This window comes from Oncorhynchus nerka, linkage group LG11 (assembly GCF_034236695.1).
Source record: "Oncorhynchus nerka isolate Pitt River linkage group LG11, Oner_Uvic_2.0, whole genome shotgun sequence".
Taxonomy (NCBI): domain Eukaryota; kingdom Metazoa; phylum Chordata; class Actinopteri; order Salmoniformes; family Salmonidae; genus Oncorhynchus; species Oncorhynchus nerka.
In genome coordinates, this window is record NC_088406.1 from 42,018,160 (window position 1) to 42,039,716 (window position 21,557).

General features: G+C 41.5%; 1 protein-coding gene across 1 annotated transcript in view; it reads right to left on the reverse strand.

Moving 5' to 3' along the window:
* Positions 1–13,703: 13,703 nt before the first annotated feature.
* The window catches only part of LOC115136871 (ubiquitin-associated and SH3 domain-containing protein B-like), a 51,578-nt gene continuing 43,724 nt past the window's right edge, over positions 13,704–21,557 (reverse strand). Inside the window, exons 8-14 of the mRNA XM_029672744.2 lie at positions 21,071–21,194; positions 18,222–18,344; positions 18,022–18,114; positions 17,048–17,192; positions 16,259–16,365; positions 15,802–15,911; positions 13,704–15,551 (exon numbers count right to left, since the gene is read on the reverse strand). Of these exons, the coding sequence (XP_029528604.1) occupies positions 15,414–15,551; positions 15,802–15,911; positions 16,259–16,365; positions 17,048–17,192; positions 18,022–18,114; positions 18,222–18,344; positions 21,071–21,194 (840 nt within the window). The 3' untranslated portion in view covers positions 13,704–15,413. The remainder of the gene's footprint in view (positions 15,552–15,801; positions 15,912–16,258; positions 16,366–17,047; positions 17,193–18,021; positions 18,115–18,221; positions 18,345–21,070; positions 21,195–21,557) is intronic.

Here is a 21,557-nt window from a genome sequence, read left to right on the forward strand (position 1 = left end):
TCTCCAATATCTCTCTCTCTCTCTCTCCCTACCTCCTCCCGCATGCCTCACAGTTGAACAGGAATCAGGAATGCTACTCTCAAGCCATTTTCCTTACCTCTCTGGATCAACACGTATAGCCCCCCTCTGGCTGACAGACAGTCAGACAGGCAGCGGAAGCAGTATTTAGTAATATTGGAGCAAGACATGCTCTACTTACAGGAACTCACAGCTTCAAGCTCATTTTCAATCCAGATTACTTGCAACAATCTTTTCATCTTTCTGTGAAGTCTAGACAGGAATGAGAGTTGATTTGAGGGTTTCTAATACTAGAACCAAAATGCTCCAGTGTTCCATAGGTCAAGTCAGAAATAAGGTCAGAATGATGTCACATGTGACCTTTGTCATTTCCCCAACATATCTCCACACGCAGCACCTTTTCGGTCATCACAAAAACACAATTTCTTGCAAATGCTTTATGAAAACATGAAATGTTTAAACAATCATATATCTATTTAACACTCTCGTTCTCTCTCTGGTCCCTTATATCTGGGCTTGACTGATAACAACATAATCTCTTCCTATGTGTGAGCCCCCTATTTGGCATCAGACTGGTGATCCAGCAGGAATTCAGCTTACTGTTCACTGTGTCCCACACCACTACCTCCCACAGATGGGTGACTAACTCCCACCACTTTTCACTGTTCCCACACACAAACACACACACACACACACACACACACACACACACACACACACACACACACACACACACACACACACACACACACACACACACACACACACACACAGTTTTCAGTGCAGTGTACTTGGCTGATTGCAGAGGCTTGGGAAATGGAGAGTCATTCTGTAGAGAGTGATTATATTGCACAGTGAGAGAAGCAGCCAATTAGATCCTGAACAGGGGTGACTAACACTGACCAGTACATATGGCACATAATGTACTGACAACAACCTAAGCATTTTATAAACATTGAGCCACCTTAACACCATTACATAAAACACTCAACATGTCTTCCAGAACAAAATTACTTAACTGCCTAATACAGCCGAAATATATAAATATTGGTTATTCCTTTAAATTGTGGATCTTCTGAGACCATGTTACGCAGTTAGGTGCCTGTGTAATCTCAAGACTCCATGTTGACCCAATTCCTCTTTTTCATGGAATCTGTATGTATTGAAACCAGGCTATGCAACCAGGACAGCAGTTGGAAGACAACAACATTCCTTATACATCTGTCCTCTGGTAGTATACAGTAGCTAAGACCACATCACAAAAACATATACACTCAAATGGCAAAGCAAAGCTATGTAATGTTTGTAACACAGAAGGGTTCACTGCTTAATTATTTGGTTCAAGATCTCTAATAAGAAAATAGTATAAATTATTTATCTTTAATTTCATAAATAGAGTTTTAAAGGACTAGGAATATCTGTAAAACTAAAATAAATTAAATTTCAATGTAATCTTGTCGACATTATAGCATTTAAAGCAATCTCTCTGAAACCTGTCCAATGTATTGGAGCTAACCTGACTGATCATGCTCTCAACAAGCTCGCAGAGTCTCACTTCAGAATTAAACGTTCATCCATGTTTCTCAAACATCAAATTTTCGAAGTTGTTCAAAAGTCACATTTCGAAGCGATTAAGTTTAAGTTTTAAGGTCGGGCATTAACTCTGAATGGTTAAGGTAAGGGTTAAGGTTTAGGATAGGCATAAAACTAAAATCTCAAAAACAACTTCCCATTACTGGATTTGAACATGCAACCTCTTGCATGAGAGGCAGAAGCTCATGCCCATCCACCTTCCCCATTCACAACACCCTAGCAAAAAGCCTACTTGAAGGTAACAGCGCTCACTGTTGCCCGTAGTTGCCAGATTCCACATCATCTCTCAACGTCCTCAGTCATGGATGGACGTCTAATACTGACTTGTATCACGGCTGACCTGGCTGACCTGGCTAAATTAGTCTCTGATTGGGCTGACCTGGCAAATAACGGGGAGCTCAGATTCAAATTCACAAAAGTCTGTTAATATGGGGGGTTGGACAAGATGGGGGTGAGGATCGGGGGAAGGGGGTGTCAGTCAAGCTCCAGACGGTTATGGACTGGTCCTAGAGGTCAAAGGTCAATCAAAGGTCGTGGGAAAGCACAGGTCTATATGGTGATGTCAGGGTGGTGCTCCAACTGACCAGGGAGCAGACAGACAGGCTAGGGGGGAGAAGGGTCCTAGCTACTAATTTATTACCCCCCCCACCTTTATTTGTGAAGGTGCGGTTTCGAACTGCGTGTCCCCCCGCGGTGGTCTCAGAGCAGCGTCACTATGTCACAATGGGATGCTGGACTATCGCGTCTCAGCGTCTGTGGGCTATGCTTTATGCTTTAGGGATTCCTTGGGATAACTGTTTGGGGCATTGTGAGGTAGTTTGTGGTAATTAACCTGACCTGGGGAGAGAAGGAGGCGAATCATCAACAAAGTGACTAAAGCTAAGACCCTTTAGAGATAGGGCTTGCTATGCCTATCTGAGCTTTAGGAGAGCCCCAGTAGGATAGTGGCCAGTCCCTCTTAGCTCCATGCTGCCTCATTAGCTTTCTTTTACGGGGGACATGGGGGCCGGAGGCCGAACATGACCTCTGACATTGTGTGCTGACAAGCTGTGCACCGAGAACAAAGCACTGTCATTAAGAGTAGCTCAGAAGGGGCTGAGCCTTACAATGTGCAGCAGTGTCAGTCTGTAATGAAATGAAATGGCCAAATGCATTAGTTCACTCAAACGCACTGCTTGTCAACTCAAGTCTTGCACTGAAAAGGGAAGGCAGGCGGCAACAACACGCTGTTAATGGACCACACTTAACTTCCACCTGTTCCTGTGCAAATACATGTGTAAAGTCTATTGTTTGTTTGTTTTTGACCATCAAGTGCCCAAAACCCCATAATCATGGTAGTCCACGGTAGTATATTTCCCCTCTCTTTAAGTCAATAAATCAAGAAACAATTAAAAAAAACATGTCTAAGGTGCGCAGAGAATCTAAAGCCAAGAGCCATTCTAATCTTAAGAGTTTGTGAACCAACCTAGGGCTTGTTGTCGAGAGTGGTAGAGTAGTTGACTTGAAAACATTGAGGAGAAAAACATGTTTGGTCTGCCAAAGACCACTTCTACCATTAAGAGTGGGGGGGGTCAGGAAAGGTTCAATAAGGTCTGCTGTGTTTTCTATGTGGAAAGTCTCCACAAGGCAATAGCAAAATGAGAGAGATGGAGAGGAAATGCGTTGCATTCCCCTGATAATAGCTACTGTATGAGGACCTAACCTCAGAGACCACTTTATGTATTGACATAGCAATTAATGGATATACAGTTAATGATATCTGTGTTATCAATTAACTGCATGTATTGACAAAGCACAAACAATACCATTACCCACAGATCTCATATCAACTTTCCCTACTTTAAATAACATTGATGCAATATTTACTTCTGGATCGATTTTGTGTCTTAAGGAAATATTATTTGCATTACCTTTATTTGTGGAAAACCAAGCTCAATAAAAAATGATTAAGTTGTTAGTTCAGGAATACATTCTCAATGACATTTGTAAAAAAGAAAAACACTCAACTTAAAACTTGTAGTTATTATGCATTATTATGCCGTTATAATGCATTGCAAGACTTGTCAAGAGCATGTATAAGCCCATGATGTAAGGGATGATCAATGAGAGGCTATGTGTTCTATGGAAAATAATGAATGAGGAACGAGGAGCTAACCTTCCACAGAGTTTTTTTATGCTAGAAATGTGTTCATTTGCCTCTAGAAATGTGTTCAACATCAACTGAAATAGCTAACGTTAGCAAGTTTACTAGATAGACAGTAGTTTCCTCGGTATCCAAACAAACAGACTTGCTCGTTTAGGTAACCAAACTAGCTTGCTATTATAAAATCTAATTCAACAATGACAATAATGTTTTCAATTTGGCTGTTGCTTTCAAAAGCAGCTCAAACACAGATCATGTAAGAATTAACTATAGCCTTTGAATTCCACTGTGCAAATATACCGTGCGTTATATTGAAATAATGCACGCTCTAGAATGCCCTTCAAGCCATTTAGAAACGAGCACTGGTTGCCAATATATCCTCCAAACACCGGCTTCGAGGCCATTATCACCTTTACAGTATACAACGGGTTACCAACATATTCAAATAATGATTGACATAATTTCATCAAAAAATGTATTTATCCATACTATTTCATCCTTCCAAAAGATATAGTCCCGACACAAATTTAGGGTTGCTACCCAAGCCGGCAAGTCGTTCGTTCAATCAGGTTCGGTTGCTAGAGACAAGACCCAGTGGTTCAGTCTTTTTGTTCTGTATCTATGGAAGCGACCCAGTCGTTCATTCTAAATGTTCCATTGCCATACTGGCTGGCAACGTTCTTATCCCTTGCTTGCTAGCTAGCTAGCCAACTACGGCTAACTTACTGTCACGTCAAACAGTGCAGACAGAATAACAACAGTAGCTGCATTTGTTTAAGCTGTTTTCTAGTTAAATTTATTTGGATACATCAATAACAATGAGTTAATGAGGCTCGATTTCGCCTGGCATAGAAAATGTGCTCTCTCATCAGGACACTGTTGGTCAAAGGAGCTAGCCAACAACACAGCTAACACAATAACTTCAAACTGAAGCTGAAAAAATTTGTATATATTTTTTACCTTTATTTAACTAGGTCTTATTTCCAATGACGGCCTATGTTTTACTTTGTTTCCTTTTACCTTTTTTTTCAATTGACATTTCTTTGTATATATCCATAAAAACGATGCCATCTGATTCATAATTTCGACTGGCTGAGAAACGCTGCCCGCTTGTCTGTCTTGTCCCTACATGTTCATTTCTAGGGGACAGCTGGAGATCGAATTTGAATATTGAAACAATGTTGCAAATGTCGGAGAGACAGAAAGCAAGGTTTATACAAATCTACACTGTTGAAAACTAAATGTTAGTCTAAAAGAAATGTGAGATAATGTCTAGATGCTTTTTATAATGGAGATCAAGTTTATAAATTGCCTGGCTGGGCTGTTGAGACAGTGGATTGTGCAGTCAGAGTAAAAAGTAATTTTAACGTCATAGATTTAGCCCGTGGTCACTTGTGGAATAGACACCGGCTGGAATGTGGATTAGACCCACCCGTTGAATAAATGTCATTATAAACTGGGTGGTTGGAGCCCTGAATGTTGATTGGCTGACAGCCATTATATATCAGACAGTATACCACTGGTATGACAAAAAAATCATTTTTACTGCTCTATTTATATTGATAACCAGTTTATAATAGCAATAAGGCACCTCCGGGATTTGTGATATATGGCCATTATACCACGGCTAAGGGCTGTATCCAAGTACACTGTATTAATTACCTCGCAGTGATTCAAGCCATTTTGAGTCAGTTGAATTGTCAATCAGACTTATAGTATGCATATTACATACAGTGGTATGCATTGTTATAAGATTATAACAAGTTATACACATTAATGCATACCTGCATTGAAAATAAAATGTTACAAAAAGAAAACAAGGCAACCACATGTTGTCCCCTGGAATTTGGTCCAATCAGAGCCCTCCACATAACCTCTCCAATCTGTCTTGCAAGAGAGAGGCCTTGATGACAGCTTGGTAATTGTTCTGTCTCCTATGACTGCTAGGTGTATTACTAACCATGATCAAAAAAGGCAAAAGTAAACATCTAGTCCCCCACAAATGATGCAGCGCCTCCCTGGGCCAATCATTGTAATTTTGTTAATGATCGCTCTCTTATGGCAAGATGCATCATTCACTCACGTTTTGTCAAAATCGGGCCAGTGCTGTCAGAGATATCACGTGTGATTTTTGTAGAAACGGACAGACTGAGACAGATCCACAGTCCCTTCCCCGATTTCATTGTGGGTGACAATACAAATACATGCGTATTTACTGTACATTATTTCAAACAATATAACAACAACATTCACAGTTATGCAAGTGCAATGACATATATTACCATGAAATAACAGTTAAAAGAGCATCAAAACATAGACCTACATCAAAGCCAATTTAACAACGTTTTCAACTGTAGGTCCTAAGGTTCAAGACCGATTACAACATAGTTCAAACCAGAGCAACCAACAACAGTGACTGACTGGATTGTTGAGGGCGCTAGCTCGGCTAGAGGGGTTGGAGCATCATGTCTACACCTCATAAAATGGAGCTCTAGTGACCCTCACTGGATTTAAATTGCACATCATCTCACAGGTGTTTCGCTTTCAGATGTTCTATCACTCATTTGCCCAAACGTCCATGCCTGATCATGTATCCAAGTAATCGACAGTGAAAGCCACCAAGTTCATTCTAGGAAAAACTAGAAATAGAAATGATAACCTCTTTAAAAACTAGAAATAGAAATGATAACCTCTCACTGCATTAGAATACCATCTACAACAAGTCTCTCCACGGATGCAGTCGGGACACAAACATTTGCAGAAAGTCCATTCAATAAGAGAGGGCCTTATGTGAAATGTATCCATGATTTACTGTATGTGAAGTGTACACCTTATTATTGTCAAACTACCCTTTTCATCTTGAAACCCATATATTTTGCAAATATAAACGTTCCTGGAAAAATTCAGAACGTTAAGCCACAATTAACTGGACTAATGCTGAATTGACCTCTTGAATATGTTTGCCATAAACAACTGAATTCAAACAATATAGGCAGACAATAAACATAGACCCAGATTTCGACCTACATGTTTATGTTAATTGCTGATTACTGAAACTTGAATTGATTAACAATTAGGCTATTATTATCATTATCAGCATTATCATGATCATTCATATACTACCATTATTATTATTATTATTATTACAGGATTTGATCATCAAATTGGCCTATAAATCAAGAATGGTATAACATTTACATACCTGGCTCTTATAGCCTATCGCGTAGCCTACGTGTCAAGTGCAGCGCATGGTTTGGTCCTCTTTTGGTCCCTAATTTTGTCAGAGAATGGTCGGTCAGGAGATATTCTTTGGTCACCTGTTACGGTAGACTAGCCTACAACTGAGTTTGCCAGCATCACTGATGCAGGCTAGCCTTTATGTGCTGCTTTAAAACGAAGTCCACTTTTATAGCCTGAGAATCGAGGCAACGCAATTGAGCGAATAGATTTCCAAGACAGACAAAAGCAGACCTCAATTGATCTAGCGCTGAAAACAAATACATTGTCATTGACGACACCCATTATTAATGTTTTTCTTAGAGGGAGAATAGCGATTTATATCCAAATAGCGCACATCAATTGCGCAAGCCATTGAGAGCACCTCGTGTCATGTGCCTCCTGGAGAATGGAACAATTTAAGGGGTTCTTGAGACAACATTTTTGACTCACTCTAATCAATAGGTTGCCAATTTGGAATCGTTTCTTGTACTATTTCACTGTGATATTTGTACATGTTTAGCGATCTTCTAGGTCTAGGATATACACCTAGGAAGCAGCAGTAGCCTAGGCTATGGAACCATATTCAACTGTAATAATATGGAACCATATTCAATTGTAATAATTTCATTCTAAATTGTTGTTTGTTTAGCAGTGCTTACCATTATTGCACAATACATAATGTAATATTGGGTGCCCGATGCTTTATTGTTGTGAAGCAACCTTCTTTATCGGGAAAGAGCACAATGATTATTCAAACGTCTGGAAGTCTATTGACTCGCCCAACGAACAGAGTCCACTGTTGGAAAGTTATAGCTCCTTCGATATGTGAAAAGGCGGGGAGATGTTTGAGGTGGGAAGTATAGCTGTCTCGAGAGCCTCCGTCACCGATAATTAGCGATCAATCACGAATTAGTTTAAAAGCTTGAGAAGAACACCGAGAGCACTATTAGATTGCAAAGATTCACTGCTCTCCGATAATTACTTGTTTTTTTTAGAGGAATGAAACCGCCTCAGCCTCTTTGGTGGCCTTTCACTCCATAAATCAAGTGGAAATTTAAGGCAACAAACACATTGGCCTACAGTGAAGGTAGACCTATGGAAAACTGTTGCTTGCATATGGAGTAAGGGTTTAATAAAAACGTTCTAGTCCTACTGCAACTAGTTCATTATTTCATGAGGATCCTTTTTTTATAAGTATTATTTATTTTCTGATAATTAAGACCCGCCTGAAAGACATCTGTACAAAAACCCTAAGTCAATATCCTTAATGTACGATCAGTACTTCAGCTGCCAGAGCTTCATTTAATGGATAGTGTTGTATGAGAAAATGCACTGGAATTAGAAAAGGGCTATAGCCACCAAAACCTATTCACTATATTGTCCCAATAATATGGCATCTCCAACATATATTGTGAGGAAAAGCAAGATAAACACAGCACATGGACAACTAGCAGGTCATGGTAGATTGGATATACAAGCTACCATGACATTTGGCTCTTGTCATTATAAAGTGTGTGACATGATGGATAATCAACACAAAGCTACCTACTACATTTGAATTCATACATATGATAGTACCATTATGTATATTGTCCCGGCGATAAGTGAACAAAAATATTAATCCTTTCATAAAAGCATGAAAATTGGTACAGGCCTGAATGAATACCGTTGCCATGACTCTATCTCATTCGCACCTTCTCAAAATCATTATTTGGGGTGTAAGGCCAATGCGATAATCAACTTACAACATTTCCCTTTTTTTAAATATTGGTCAATGAATGGGCATAGTGTATTCTTGTGGAAGTTCCATAAAAACAACACTCATCCTGTATCCTGTCCAATACAAATGAGGTTTCAGGCAATAATAGAAGATAAACTGTGATGCATTTAATTGGGTCCCTCAGACATCCGTGAGGAATTCGTGTGGTTTAGAGCTTGGCATAAAACAAAAGGCTAAAGAAATTAAGCAACATCAAACTAATGAGAGACTGGAAAATAGCAATCACTGAGGATAGCTTCGGGAATAATACAGACAGCACAATCCAGTGGGGATGAGAGTTTCTTCAAAGTTGACATCTGCCCACGTAAACATTGGTATTACCAGAAACATGCAAAAATGTAGTTCTTCAGAGGCAGCGCAGGCCTACTCTTCCAGGCTGAGTTTGTGGAGATTAGAGTGTGCAGTAGTCTGGTAGGTCCCTGTAATTAGTTGTACAATGATGCCAAAGCCAGCAGCTACCTCAACTACCTCAGCTACCTCAGCCACAGAAAACAACTTGTCGGTGAGTTCACTACAGAGGCATTGAGTGGAGTTTTCCTTATTCAACATTGCGCAACTTTGTTTTTTTTTAACCTTACTTCAACCCTTAACCCTAAAATGAACCAATCACATTTATTGCCGGAATTTAACTAATCCCATTTGTTTCTGCCCTCAAAACAGATCTGCCCTCAGAACAAAACGGAATAAGGAAAATTCAAATCGGCAACAGAGGCTCGACATTGACAATGATGTGAGACAGATGTACCACACTTACACAGGTTTGGGGGTCGACTGCCCTTTATCTGCATGCTAGACAGCGTTTTCAACTCAGGTCTCCTTCTGGCTCCAGGCAGGTGGCTGCTGGGTGAAGGTGGTGGTGGTGTTTGTGTTGGTGGACTGGAAGCTCCATTTGAAGGAGCTCAGGGAAGCTTGTTAGTTAACAGGCACAGTTGTAGCAGACCTTGACCAACTCCCGTCTCCAAGGTGACCAGCCAAGGGGCAGGAGTCTCCAATAAATCAAGTAGGCCAAACAAAAAGAGAAGCATAGCAAAGCAAGTTAAATCTTGCAAAACTAAAAATACACCATTTCTAATAAAAAGTCACTGCAAACTCAAAATAATTCATAGACGGACACAATAATTGTGTGCTGGTCTTCAATTTGGGGGGGAATGTACTACTGTAGATGGGGAATAGATGAAAAGGTATAGCCTAAACAACACTTTTGTTTTCACAAGAAGATTACTCAGACTGAACTGTATATTTACGTTGAATATCTACATAAGTATATCTAACTGATATCTACCTTGAGATCAGTTTCTTCAATATTTTATTTTGTTGACCTAGTTGTATATAGGTTTTCAACTAAGTTGTATATTCAGAAAAAAAAAAAAAATCATGCATCAATATGCATTTAAAATTATGTCTGTCTGTCTGTCTGTCTGTCTGTCTGTCTGTCCGTCTGTCTGTCTGTCTGTCTGTCTGTCTGTCCGTCCTGTCTGTCTGTCTGTCTTTCTTTCTGTCTTTCTTTCTGTCTGTCTGTCTTTCTTTTCTGTCTGTCTGTCTTTCTTTTCTGTCTTTCTTTCTGTCTGTCTGTCTTTCTTTTTTGTCTGTCTTTCTTTCTGTCTTTCTTTCTGTCTGTCTGTCTTTCTTTTCTGTCTTTCTTTCTGTCTGTCTGTCTTTCTTTTCTGTCTGTCTTTCTTTCTGTCTTTCTTTCTGTCTGTCTGTCTTTCTTTTCTGTCTGTCTGTCTTTCTGTAAGATTTAACGTAAACTTGTTTGTTTTTAGACGGTTGCAGAGTTTTTCTGCACTGCAGTAGTAGATGAGGCTTTTCTGAGTGGAGATTTTAGCCCTAGGAAATAAAAAGTCTGTTTACATCCAAGTGGGTCAATGCTTCACTTCTCTCATTTCCCAGTCTACTTTAGGTATTTTAGTAGAAGGCAATCATAGCACAGACAAGAAATCCAACTAATACATTTAATTTGGCCTCCAAATTTCAGGTCTGTTGGGGATGGTGGAGGACACATTACAGGAGAGTCCAGGCTAAATCAGGACAAGAGTGGCAGAGATCGAATATCCCCAGCTCGGATAAACCCGTTGGCCAGGATTTTTAAGCTGCTGCTGGTGCTGAGACAGTTTCTGAAACCAGAGCCCCAAAGCCCCAGGTGTATTTATACACTGGAGTAAATAGGGGTGAGCAGGCCACCAAATATAATTACAAGTCAGTGCAACAATAACTCAACGTCAGAGGTCTCTTTGGGTTTCCTTTTGGGGTATAATTATACATAGATAAGTACTCAACGAGCGAGAAAGATGCTATTGATGGAAGGATGCTGTTTCTTTCCCAAAATATTCAACAAGATGATTGATACACAATTGACTCTCATTCAAGTTTTATGCACATAATCAGAGATATGATTTGGCTGTCAAATTTGTAGTCATCATAGAGTATGCCAGTATGAGGAAATTACGTGTACTGCGAGCATGCAGGGACCAACTGGCAAGTGTCTTCACTGACATTTTCAACCTCTTCCTGTCCGAGTCTGTAATACCAACATGTTTTAAGCAGATCACCATAGTCCCTGTGCCCAAGAACACTAAGGTAGCCAGCCTAAATGACTACCGACCCGTAGCGCTCACATCTGTAGCTATAACGTGCTTTGAAAGGCTGGTCATGGCTCACATCAACACCATTATCCCAGAAATCCTAGACCCACCCCAATTTGCATACCGCCCTAACAGATCCACAGATGACGCAATCTCTATTGCACTCCACACTGCCCTTTCACACCTGGACAAAAGGAACACCTATGTGAGAATGCTGTTCATTGACTGCAGCTCAGCATTCAACACCATAGTGCCCTCAAAGCTCATCAGGAGCTAAGCTAAGGACCCTGGGACTAAACACCTCCCTCTGCAACTGGATCCTGGACATCCTGATGGGCCGCCCCCAGGTGCTAAGGGTAGGTAACAACACATCCGCCACGCTGATCCTCAACACGGGGGCCCCTCAGGGGTGCGTGCTCAGACCCCTCCTGTACTCCCTGTTCACTCATGACTGCACGACTCCAACACCATCATTAAGTTTACCGATGACACAACAGCGGTAGGCCTGATCACCGACAATGACGAGAGCCTATAGGGAGGATGTGGTGCCAGGACAACAACCTCTCCTTCAACGTGATCAAGACAAAGGAGATGATTGTGGACTACAGGAAAAAGAGGACAGAACATGCCCCCATTCTTATCGACAGGGCAGTGGTGGAGCAGATTGAGAGCTTCAAGTTCCTCTGTGTCCACATCACCAACAAACTAACATGGTCCAAGCACACCAAGACAGTCGTAAAGAGGGCACGACAAAACCTATTCCTTCTCAGGAGATTGAAAAGATTTAGCATGGGTCTTCAGATCCTCAAAAGGTTCTACAGCTTCACCTTTGAGAGCATCCTGACTGGTTGCATCACTGCCTGGTATGGCAACTGCTAAGGGCTGTGTTTTGTGTAGGCTAAATATGGCGTGACGTTTTGATATCCGTGTAAATCTCTCTAGGACAAGGTGACTTTTTTCAATATATTTGCCTGTATTTACCCCCCAAAATGAAATGCTAATTAGATGCTAATGTGGCTATCAAAAAGAACTACAAATGCCATGATGATCTGAACAAGACAATACCTGAAGACAAAGGTGTCAGCTAGAGATGCATGGTTATCAAAACGTCACGCCAGGGTAAGCCTACACGAAATACAGCCCTTAATTTAAGTGTTTCTAAAATTCTCTATGGAAAAATGAATGGTGGAAACATTATTGGAGCCATTTACCTGTTTGACCACTAGGTTTTATGATGTTTTATGCATGATTATTTGTGTGGCAAGGTACGTTATCGGTGGTGCTGACATGCATGCATCATCATCATCAGGTGTGATAGGGTCACTTTTGCCTGGTAAATCAGACTGACAGCAGAGTTCAGTCTGGTTTAACCAGGCTTGGGTTGCTTAACCTGAGGATTTTGGCAATGAGGCCCTTTATCTACTTCCCCAGATTCAAATGAACTTGTCGATAACATGTTTATGTCTCTGCATGCCTTTTGAAGGAAGTTGCTAACTAGCGCTAGAGCAATTGCTAACTAGAGTGATACCCATAGACTTCCAGTCATTGCACTTTCGCTAGTTAGCATTGACTCATGAAACTACCTCTAACTTCCCTTATAATGGACACAGAGACATAAAAATGGCTAAATACTGAAGTATCCCATTAAAGGTCCAATGCGGCTGTTTGTATCCTCATATTATGTCATTTTTAGGTAACAATTAAGTACCTTACTGTGATTGTTTTCAATTAAAATGGTCAAAAAGAAACAAAAATAACTTCATGCAAAGAGCATTTTCTCAAGCAAGAATTTTGCTAGGACTGTCTAGGAGAGGTCTGAATGGGGAGGAGAAAACTAGCTGTTATTGGCAAAGATGTTTGGAGCTCTCTTTCTTATCAGTCTATTAACTAATTTAATTCACCAGGCAGGCCAAAACTCCAACATTTTTTTTTACACACAATATGACAGTATCTTATTCCTTTCAGTTCGTTATTTATGTCTACTTACTGCATAATTTTCTAAGGATTTCTTTATTTTTAAATCACTTCAGGCCAGGGGTGTCATGGACCTATTATTTTATAGGGGGCACCAAGTACGTAATGATGGAGAATTTTAAATTTTTCAAACACCTGAAGCATATTTTTCCTGCAATCTAGAGCCATAAGTTTAGTGATTAATTTAACATCTGAAAAAAAAATACAAGACAAATATGAGGGGTCGCGTTTCCGTGTGCCCCATGTGGGGCTTCAGGCTCATTTTCTCCCTAAGATATGTAGTCCATTCCAAAGGTCTTATACCTACACCTAGTGGCTAAACCATAATACTATTGAACAAGGTGTTGAAGGAGTTCTCGATCTAATAAAATAAAAATAGATAACAATACAAAAATAAATGACCCGATTTGTTATTTATTTCATATGTATCTTCTACATATCTGAAACAGTGATCATGTCTGTAACATATAGAGGGGGGAATTCAGACCATTTTTGAATCAAAATAAAGAACACACTTCAGATATGCTCATATCTGAATATACAAGTGGCAATCTTTTCAATCTTTTGCAAATCTTCGCCCAAATATAAAGAATATGTTTGACTTAACTTTTAGCATTTTGGTGAAAAACTTAAATTACTTAAATTAAAATGTATATACATTTGGAAATACAATATTTGAGACAATAAATGAACACAAATTGACACAGATGGCTTCCTCCTCAGTTTCCAGAGTTTCCTCAACAGTGCATGTGGCTAACCTCTGATGTAGGTCTGCTTTGTTCCTCACTGACACCTTTATCACAAATTTCGATCAGATAGATTTAGATGAGGCTACACAAAAGCATTCAAGTTGACATAATGAGCAGTGAACCTCCCTCTGATTTCACCACTGAGACGTCAAGAGAAATCAGGTTCAATCTTCAGAGGCACTCACAACAATGACCCAATGAAATGCAAATACTGTATTAGGTCACAATGAAAACTGCACCTGAGAAAAACTTATTTTCCTACCACAGGACAGGTCTTTTTAATAAGATTTGATAAAAGCTCTTCAATTGTTAAGTATCTGAATAAAATATAAATGGTCACAACTGGAAGACTGAAAGATATTTTCTAGTGCAGTGGTCGACAACTATTCTGCCGTAAGACCTTACATTATGTAAAATAAACACATACAGTGGAGGTTCCTAACTTCTGGTTATTAGACCTGCCTCACCAAGGCTCATCTGTGATTGTCAATAGTTCATTTTGTCCCATCGAGACTGTTTCAAACAAATCCCGGGTGAAAAGCCACCCAGTGGAAAACATTTGGCCCATGCCGTCTTAATGAACTCATTTTCTGGTTGTAAACTGTTTTTCTGGTTGTGAAGAAGTCATAAAACCAGATGGTCAACTGGTCTCAGTTACAACCATGTAAAGATGCATTTTGTATGACGAGATCATGATGTCAAAGTAAATCCTTCATATGTTGGTTGCCATCTGGTCACATAACAACCAGGCAGACAGATTTTTCTGGTTACCTTCGTTAACAAAATGTTTTTATACAACCAGCATACAACGTGACCATAAAGTCATAAACGATGTCATACTGAACACATTGCAAGAGATCATGAACTAAGTTTAGCATGTTTTCTCCCACAATGAGTTCAACTTTATACACACAGAAACACAGATTCCACACGTGAAACATCCGAGACATGACTTGCGGCTACAATCAAGGGCTTTTGAGGATAACATCTGCAAGCGGGACTAGGGATACAATTGCTTTTCGAAACACAAACTACTCTGTTCGGTTTTTTAGGTCAATGTTCTCAACCTTGTGACTTCCTTCTGGCACGCAGTTGATTATATAATATGTAATGGTTCATGTGCTTAGCCTCCATGATCAACCAGGCCGAGACTTAGCCCTGCCCTCTCCACTCTCACTAACAACAATACTGTCAAATTAGAAATGTCAACAATACTGTCAAATGACAATATGTACAGTATAGTACATCCAGGTCCAACCACCCATTGACTCTGGTGGGGTCTTTCAGTGCTGTTTGACCAGAAACTACATCCTCGGGATGGGGCTGAGCAAGTCTGCTCTCCACGGAAGCGGATGTCATTCCTGGAGGAGGGTCTCCCTCCAGTTGAAGCTGTGGTTGGGTCCATGTGTGAGGGGCAGGATGGGTGGGTCCACCAGCTGCCAGATCCCCGTGTCACTCTGCTCCTCGCACGTACAGAAACCCAGGTAGGGGATCTACAGGAGGGAAAGAGGCTCTCGTCAGCCGCAATAAAGGCAGAATGAAAGTTAGGAAGTGGGGTGGAAAGGCAGAGGGGGAGAAAGAGAGAGAGAGAGAGAGGCGGACCAAGAGAGACAGACAGACAGAAACACAGATACAGAGAGATAGGCACAGGGTGAAAGTAAGAGTGAAAAAGAGTGAGGGGGAAGACACAATGAGATCAAAATAAAATATCACATTGAGCGAGTAAAATAAACTTCAGCTGACCTTCCTGACTACTTGGATGAAGTCCTTGGAGGTCTGGGGGCTGCGGCCCTGGAGCTGTCGGGTGCAGGCCTCCAGAGAGGAAGCATGGGCCACAATCAGTATGTTGTTTCCTACAGAGTGAGAGATGAGGAGATGAGGGAAGGGAAGATCAACACGGACCAGATGAATCCCAAAGTCCATCCCACACAAGATGTTTCTGTATCACATCTGGGATTCAAATTGTATTGGTTTGCTTTCAAATGCAACGAGCATTTGATTGAGCCTGTCTAGCGTGGAGTGGGAGATGAACAGGGTTTGCACTTTTGGGACTATTACGTTGATTCCATTGCGCCAGGCAAGCTCAATTGAGCACAGCTAAAGGATTTGAAAGATAGGTACTAATTGAATGCAGGACTGTTTTTTTTATACACATCCCATCCAAAGCCACAGCAGTGACTGAACCCTGCATCATAATTACCCATATTTTTGCAGTCAGACAGAATGTCTTTGGTCACTTGGTAGCTCCGGCTCACGTACGTGTCATAGGACTCCGACACGCTAAGTTTGCATATTGGGATGAGAGGTCTGTGGGAAGAAGGAGTGAGAACATGTGAGACAGAGGCATGGCTGAAAAGGCCCCGGCCCCATCCAGCAACAACCCTTAGCCCCTACCTTTACCACTTCATGTACGTAGGTCAGAAGGAATTAAATAAGCATAGGCAACATGGTAGTAGCTCCATCATTTTCTTTGATAGGCTTAATGGAATGTTAAACATATTATTTGTACATATCTGGTTGTCTTTATACCTGTGCCTAGTCCCAAGGTTAAAGGGACTAGGGGTGGTTTCTGGATGGAGCCTAAATCTGCGTTTACACATGGAAGTGGCATCGCGCGGTGAAACATCGGCCATTCATCTTCAATGGAAGGAAAGCGAGAGAAGCGGAGAGTTGGCGAGGGACCGTTGAGCGATGCGAGCATGGGCGCGGAAGCTGAAAAGGGCAGGACTAAAGCTGGGGAAAGCAGAATTTTCATTAAATCCTCCGTGATATGGTGAAGCGACTGACCAATCGATTCTCACCATAGCTTCCAAACCCTACTGGATTGGCTGACAATGGCTGTTAATACGTAGCACAACCAAGCTTGCTTGCTAGCTTGTTAGCACGAGGGCGAGGCTAGCGTGGCTAGGCAAGTGCCGCTTGTATAGTGTAAATGGCCAGTAAGAGTACAGTATGGAGGTGAACCAGGAAACAGTCTTGCCTGTATCACCTGTATGTTGTGTCAACACTGAAGTGGGATGCAGCCAGGTCTGTGGGAGGGATCCAGGCAGGAAGAGAGCTCCCAGAGACCCACTTGGTCCATTCGAATAGCCCTGGTTCCACTCTGATCTTCAGCTTGCCATCCTGCTGCAGACCTGCAAGGGGAGATAGAGAGGCGCATAAGCAAAAGAGCAAGACTGCAGCCTCTGCTGCACACACCAGCCTTGTCCAAAAACAACCCCTAGTCCCCTAGCCACTTACGTAGATCTGAAATGATTGGATTGAGATAAGCAATTTGGAAACAATTTCACTTAGCCTATCAGAAGGAAAGGGAACTACTACCATATTGGCTAAACTTATCAACCCCCTCTCAGATCCACATAAGTGCCTCGGAGGAAAGGGTTGGACCAGAACACATGATATGCTCTCAACTATGTTCATTGACAACATTTCAACCACTAAAGGGGCAATCCACAGTTGAAACAATAACAAAGCGTCCTCCCTGCCACGGGATGGGTCTGGAGAAATCTAATTCATAGACAGAGCTATGGATGCAAGAACTGACCATCCATGATATCAAATGATAGTTTTAACTATGTTTGTAGGCTATATAGTGTATTCTTACATTTACTTTGTTTACAAACATTGGAGTGAAAAAGTGTATAATTTTGGTTCTGATGGAGTACAACAGTTGCTAAACTCATGAAGCATTTATAAATGAGATTGTTCAAGAATCAATGGGTACATATAATTCATTTGTAAATTAAATTGTTCTCGAATCAATGGGTAGATACAATTAATTTACAAGTTATATTCTTCTAGAATCAATGGGTACATATCATTCATTTATAAGCCCCAAAATGGATGTAGAAACTGCAGATCGCCCTTTAAAGTCTTCATCAGGGGTTAGAGAGGCGAACACAATCGATAAGGCTTTTTATCCTAAGCAGGATTTGTGGTGGCAAGTAACTACATGCTGGTTACCTTTGAGGATGTTCTGAGCAGTCTGGACACAGCGCAGAGAAGGCGAACAGTACACAAAGTCTATCACTGTGTTGCTCTCCAACAACGCCTGACCTGCAACACAGGCAGACAGATAGACAGAGGAATAGGTTGTTATCACACTGTAATGAAACATTAAACATGGAATTGGGCAGATAACATATGTGTTGACAACCACGTACCCACTATTTGTGCTTGTGTGGAACCAAACACAGTGATGGGGGTGTCCATGTCGTAATCTCGGTGTCCTCCATTCCACATGGGCAGGCTGACTGGCATGTTCAGGTTAGTGCGCACATATCTACCTGTAGAACAGAATACCACAACCCAGCACACTGCTGTTATGGTTTCAAAACCTACAAACAATACTGCCGTTTTATCTATCCAATCAAAACATCAGATTCATCCAACTCAAATTGTATGACTCCTTTGAAAGCACACTTGCTTTTAGGATTGATGCGCGATGTCTAATATTAAAGAAGTCTCGAGGTATTGCTCGCCTCAGATAGAGTACCTTATGATAAGCTGTAGACCACACTATCTACCAAGAGAGTTCTCATCTATATTATTCGTAGCCGTCTATTTACCACCACAGACCGATGCTGGCACTAAGACCGCACTCAGCCAACTCTATAAGGCCATAAGCAAACAAAAAAATACTCATCCAGAAGCGGCACTCCTAGTGGCCGGGAACTTTAATGCAGGCAAACTTAAATCAGTTTTACCAAATATTTACCAGCATGTCACATGCAACCAGAGGGAAAAAAAAACTCTAGACTACCTTTACTCCACACACAGAGATGCATACAAAGCTCTCCCTACCCTCCATTTGGCAAATCTATCCTCCTGATTCCTGCGTACAAGCAAAAACTAAAGCAGGAAGTACCAGTGTCTCGCTCAATACGGAAGTGGTCAGATGACGCGGATGCTACGCTACAGGACTGTTTTGCTAGCACAGACTGTAATATGTTCCGGGATTCATCCAATGGCATTGAGGAGTATACCACCTCCGTCATCGGCTTCATCAATAAGCATATCGAAGGACGTCTTTCCCCACAGTGACCGGACGTACATATCCTAACCAGAAGCCATGGATTACAGGCAATATCCACATCGAGCTAAAGGCTAGAGCTGCTGCTTTCAAGGAGCGGGACACTAATCCGGATATTATCCGCTATGCCCTCAGAAGAACCATCAAACAAGCAAAGCGTCAATTATGGCAGTTTGGGTCTGGGATTTATGATAAATAGTTACGAGCCTAAATGACTCACGGATGATTACTATTGACTTCTTAATGAACTGGACTGTTGAATTCCCTAAATTATGTTAATAATGAATGATATGATTTGATCTTTGATTATGAATTTGATTGGATACATGTTATTTGTTTCCTTTGTGATGCAGCACAGACTACTCAGTAAATATACCACATTATGGTTAAAGGAATTCCTGCCTCAGTCTCATCCATTCCTCTGTCACCTGACACGTGACCACCTGTTCACCTTCACTGTCAGTCATCCTACCTGCCCATCTACCCACACAGATTCCACTAATCTTTCAACAGGATTAAGACTGAATCTTACTACACCGGCTCTGACGCTCGTCGGACGAGGCATGGCTGTGAAAACTATTATGGACTACAAAGGAAACCCAGACGCGAGCTGCCCACTGAAGCGAGCCTACCAGACGAGCTAAATGCCTTTTATGCTCGCTTCGAGGCAAGCAACACTGAAGCATGCACGAGAGCACCAGCTGTTCTGGATGACTGTGTGATAACGCTCTTGGTAGCCGATGTGAGCAAGACCTTTAAACAGGTCAACACTCACAAAGCCACGGGACCAGACGGATTACCAGGACGTGTACTCAAAGCATGCGCGGACTAACTGGCAAGTGTCTTCACTGGCATTTTCAACCTCTCCCTGACCGAGTCTGTAATACCTACATGTTTCAAGCAGACCACCATAGTCCCTGTGCCCAAGGAAGTGAAGGTAACCTGCCTAAATGATTACCGCCCCGTAGCACTCACGTCGGTAGCCATGAAGTGCTTTGAAAGGCTGGTCATGGCTCACATCAACAGCATCCTCATGGATACCCTAGACCCACTCCAATTCGCATACAACCCCAACAGATCCACAGATGACGCAATCTCAATAGCACTCCACACTGCCCTTTCCCACCTGGACAAAAGGAACACCTATGCGAGAATGCTGTTCATTGACTACAGCTCAGCGTTCAACACCATAGTGCCCACAAAGCTCATCACTAAGCTAAGGACACTGGGACTAAACACCTCCCTCTGGATCTTGGACTTCCTGACGGGCCGCCCCCAGGTGGTAAGGGTAGGCAACAACATGTCTGCCACACTGATCCTCAACACCGGGATCCTTCAGGGGTGTGTACTCAGTCCCCTCCTGTACTCCCTGTTCACCCAGAACTGTTTAGCCAAACACGACTATAGGTGGGAGGTCAGAGAACTGGCAGTGTGGTGCCAAGACAACAACCTCTCCCTCAATGTGATCAAGACAAAGGAGCTGATCATGGACTACAGGAAAAGGCAGGCAGAACAGGCCCCCAAAAACATTGATGGGGTTGTAATGGAGCGGTCGAGAGTTTTAAGTTCCTTGGTGTCCACATCACCAACAAACTATCATGGTCCAAACACACCAAGACAGTTATGAAGACAGCACGACAAAACCTTTTTCTCCCCAGGAGACTATTATACTGTATATGCGTAGTCACTTCACTTCTACCTACATGTATAAATTACCTCAACTAACCTGTACCCCAGCACACTTACTCGGTACCGGTACCCCCTGTATATAGCCTCGTTACTGTTATGTTATTGTGTTACTTTTAATTATTTTTTAAGTTTTACTTTAGTTTATTTGGTAAATATTTTCTTAACTCTTTTTGAACTGCACTGTTGGTTAAGGGCTTGTACTGTAAGTAAGCATTTCACGGTAAGGTCTACACTTGTATCCGGCGCATGTGACAAATAAAGTTTTATTTGATTTGATTTGACTCTGCTCACCTTTGGAGTCAGAGCACAGTGAAAGCCAGTGTTTCCCAAACACCACATCCATCCGCTCACTGTGCCGGCAGACAAACAGGGTCCGCTTGGGCAGCTGAGAGTGATTGCTACCGACCCGAAGCACCTAAGAAACAATACAGTGAATTGGGGCATCAAATCCATAACATTTCCCAACATTTTCAAGAATTGATCAGTACACCAGAAAAACAGCTTTGTATTGCAGCAAGGTTATTATGGTTTGTGTTTTTATATTCGTTTTTATTAACATTAGTTAGTATTTTTTTATTTGAAGTTCAGTTTAATTTCCTTTTCAGACCGGATTTGCTAGTTTTAATTTAGTTATAGTTGTATACAAATATTTATATTTCATTTTTATATGATTTAGTTTCAGTTTTAGGGGCGGCAGGTAGTCTAGGGTTAGAGTGTTGGGCTAGTAACCAAAAGGTTGCTAAATCGAATCCCCGAGCTGACAAGGTAAAAATCTGTC